The sequence below is a fragment of the Lygodium microphyllum genome, chromosome 24 (genome assembly GCF_053477565.2).
Source record: "Lygodium microphyllum isolate KBCC chromosome 24, Lygodium_microphyllum_v1.1.10, whole genome shotgun sequence".
NCBI classification, from domain to species: domain Eukaryota; kingdom Viridiplantae; phylum Streptophyta; class Polypodiopsida; order Schizaeales; family Lygodiaceae; genus Lygodium; species Lygodium microphyllum.
In genome coordinates this window covers 54794187-54798033 of record NC_141158.1, presented here as the reverse complement: position 1 = coordinate 54798033, position 3847 = coordinate 54794187, and the positions used below count along the sequence as shown (strand labels likewise).

At 44.9% G+C, this 3847-nt stretch overlaps 1 protein-coding gene across 1 annotated transcript; it reads right to left on the bottom strand.

Annotated features, from left to right (window-relative positions):
• Window positions 1-386: 386 nt before the first annotated feature.
• LOC148015110 (transcription factor bHLH30-like) lies at window positions 387-2829 on the bottom strand. Its single transcript, XM_087665467.1, has 2 exons — window positions 1088-2829; window positions 387-1004 (listed from the first exon to the last, which is right to left on the bottom strand). The coding sequence occupies exons 1-2, from the start codon at window positions 1667-1669 to the stop codon at window positions 558-560; spliced, it is 1029 nt and encodes a 342-aa protein (XP_087521593.1). The 5' UTR covers window positions 1670-2829; the 3' UTR covers window positions 387-557.
• Window positions 2830-3847: the final 1018 nt, after the last annotated feature.

The window sequence follows — 3847 nt, the reverse complement described above, 5'->3', positions numbered from 1 at the left end:
TAAATGAAAGAGCCTTCAACATGTTGTAGTGCAATAGGAGGGTCAACATGTTTTGTTTCTCAACATCAAGACCACTAATCATGCTTCTGTTCCTTAATTCCATTGATAAATCAACAAGATCTTTAGCCTGACAATTGGCATGTCTACTACGTCAGTCCTGGCCATATAATGTGTTATGCATTAAATCGTCATGTTACAGGAAATTCACTAATAGGCCAAGCTGAATATCAGATTGTGCACATAGAAAGTTACTCGATAGTGGGCATAGCGAAGTGCAAAAGACTGCAGAGGTAATAGTAATACCTAAACTTCATATGTTAAACATAACAAGACCACCATGATTACTGCATCAAATGATAGTGCACTACATTATGTTGTCTTGCATATGTAAAAAGCCCAGTGTTACTCATACAGATTATTCTACAAAAATGCCATCAACATGCTTCACCAATAGTATCCAGCTATGTCTTGGTGATAGTACACATCAATGTCACTCATGATTATACATTACTATCAGCATTGTACAGCACTCTTGTGACAACACCAGTGAAAAGCAATCAAAGTGCTCCATATGCAGCAACCTTCTGTCTTTTATTAGCACTGTCAGGTGATAACTCACCTCCACTAGAACCATCCATCACTAGCCTTAGAGCCTCTTGTACGCGTTTGAGTGAGAAATCTCTCCCATGATCTGTCTTCTCTTCCTTTGAGGTCATGATGAAAACATGTTTTACCCTTCCTCCCAAGGTTGAGATTTCAGCCTTCACAGTCCTGAGACTTAACGTGTCAAGAGTAGTCTTAATGTCTGTCATAAGGTCAGGTCTATCATCACAGCAGACAGATACCTTAATCAGCAGTGTTCCTTCTACAGAAGAAGGGTCCCTCTCTACACTAAGTTCATCATGATCCGTTGGCATTGGACTGCACTCACAAATCTCTGCAACTTGTCTCTTCAGCATTTTCACTTGATCTATAACCTCAGCAAGTAGTGATGCTTTGTCAGTCTGCAATGAAGGCTAACATTAGTGTCATTGAAAAGCAACCACCCAATCTGACATGACTGAAAATAGCATGGGAAACAAGTAACCTTAGTTGTGCTCGGAAGAAGGGTTCTCAATGTGGCCAGATGAGAATTGATGCGTTCACGTCGCCTCCGCTCAGCTTCACTATGGCTTTTTGAAGCAGCTAGTGCTTTAGCTTCCAAAATCTCCTTCGGTGTCATCTTGGAAGCATTAACTAACTCACCCCTAGCAGAATCAAGCACCAGAGATCCACCATTGAGAGCAATATGATGAGACAGATGCAGCATATGATCTTTCTGCCCAGGAATGCTTGGACTCATGTAGCATCCTACTGGAAGACCTCCAGATACTTGCTGACCCCAGTTAGTAGCAGGGACAGGAATGGTGTTGATAAGTTGATCAGACAGCTGAGTGAATCTCGACTGCATAGGAGGGTAATTTGTGGTCATGAGGTCCGCATTGGCCTTTGCTGGCTGGCCATAGGACAATTGTGCAAGCATCTTATGTAGGGCGCTTGAAGAGATGCCGGCAGGTAGTAGGCACCATGGATCCTTAGCAAAGCCCCCTCCACTCAAGTCCATTGTATCAGTACATTCCAAGCTTCCGGACATCCCAGGTGGCCGCTGTGAAGAATCTATGCTGTTCATTATGTCAGGACTAGCAAATGCGCACCTCAAACAGTGGGCGAAACTCCAGACACTTCTTCAGAAAGGGAAAAAACCAGATAAGTGGTCGAAAACAAAGATCAAGCACCCCCTCCTGGGTTGTCTACAAGCAGAACGCAGGCATTGAGGGCAGGCGGACATGGGTACAGAGGGTAGCATAGCGAGGGGGGGCGGTGGTACAGGGCAGAAACCAGGCTTGCAGGCAGGACCTCCTTATGTTGCTGGCATTCAGAGGCTGTGCTTGTAGCTGCCAAAGGACCGAGTTCCATTCCGTATATGATATACGCCTGTTTGCAGATAGCCCAAGCGATGGGTGTCTGATGATCTACACCATGTCTGCGAGAGCGCTTGCGCATTCAGACAGCCCGTGTGATTGTGCCCACAGAGCAAGAATTGTGCAGCCTAGGAAACACAAATGAGATACCCTAGACCATGGCTGCAGATTTCTAGTCCATGCCAAAATGCATCAAAAGTTGCAGTAGCAGGTGCACATGAAAGATTAACAAGGCCTAAACCATAGGAGCAGGAGGGAGGATAGCTATCTGATGTGCTGCAGACTATGCTTTCTATCTAATGTGCTTAAGATTGTCCCTTCTATGTAATGTGCTTAAGATTAAAGACTGCTGTGTGAATTATGTCCCTGAACTGAACCAAAAAAGAACAGAACACTTCCCTGACTGAGAAGAAACGAGGGAGGTCCTTCCACACAAGCTCGAGTCCGTCCCGCTTCCAAACTGTCTCTCTCACGAAAAGCTCAAGCTTGGCCAAGTGCGATTCTAACAGAATTGGGGAAGGGATCTTAGCGAGAGATCCAAAGGATCGCTGTGTGAAAGGGGTAAAGGGCGGGGGTACGAGGAGATGCGGATCTTAGTGGAGCTTTAAATGCAACAGAGAAAGGCCAGGGGAAAAGGAGAGAACTTGGAAGGAGGCAAAGGAGGAGGAGGAGGACGATGATGATGATGATGATAACCGGAATGATGAAGAAAACAGGGAAGAATGTAAAGGAGAGGTCGGGATGTATGCGCCCAGGAGAAAAGGAATGATGGGTGTTTCTGCTGTGTGATCTGTGAGACCTCAGAATGAGAACAAGAGAATCACAGACACAGATAGAGAGAGGGAGGGAGGGAGGGAGGGAGGGAGGAAGGGAGCGATAGAGAGGGAGGGATGTGAAGGTACTAGTAATAGCACGATGGTGGAAAGAAAATATAGTGGGTCTGTCGAAGAAAAAGGCTGCTTCCCTTGTCGGGTTTTGTCCCCACCCCAACAAGAATGAAATGGAAATCTACATGAACCATCTTGTCTTAACAATTAGGTTTGAATAACCCTACCACAAAGTGACACACTATGTGCCTCATCACACTCTAAAGCCCAAGGTATGAATGAAGGCCACGTCATGCATGCTGATCATATATTGTTGGAGTGCACACCATGCATGTTGGAAGCCTCCTCATTAGCCCCATGTCATACATGCTTGAGGCCTCTTGAGTAGCGCACCATCCATCAAAAGCTTTTCATACTAGCAACTTCAAGTCATCGAGCCCAAACAAAAGCGTTGTATAGGCTATCAAGGAGGCCAATAGTGAAGCAATCGAAGGGTCCAAGCTGCTCTAGAAAGAAAAAACAAAGGCAGCATAGATTCACAGAAATTTGGAGAAGTAGCCATGATTATAACTATTGAGAGAAGGACCCCAAGTATTGAACACAAGAAAAGTTGTATGGAAACCAATGAGCGATAGCTTAGTTGATACGCTGGGCTCATGAGTAGTGGAAGGTCAACGATTCAAAACCCAGAGCAACTTCCTAGTGGTTGACCCTTTGAGGTGAAGAGATTGGGATTAAACCAAGCAAAGTAATTTACATTGTTCCCATTATTTTAAAACAACTTGCAAGTAAGCAAAAATGGACAATATTTGCAACCAATGAAGGCTTATCCTTTGCAATGCACTTAGTCCCTTCCTCCCAACCTCATCCCTCCTACTCAAACTCCATCTCAATTCCCACGTCACAGTTTCCCCAACAGCAAGACAAGCAAATCCAAGGGAACACTTCAGGACTATGCTAAGGAGATGATGCCCACTTCTAGAATGAAAAGAAATGTAAAGTTGCACAAGGGCCAAGATCAATGGCAAATGGGCAACTACAATGGGGGCATGGAAGATG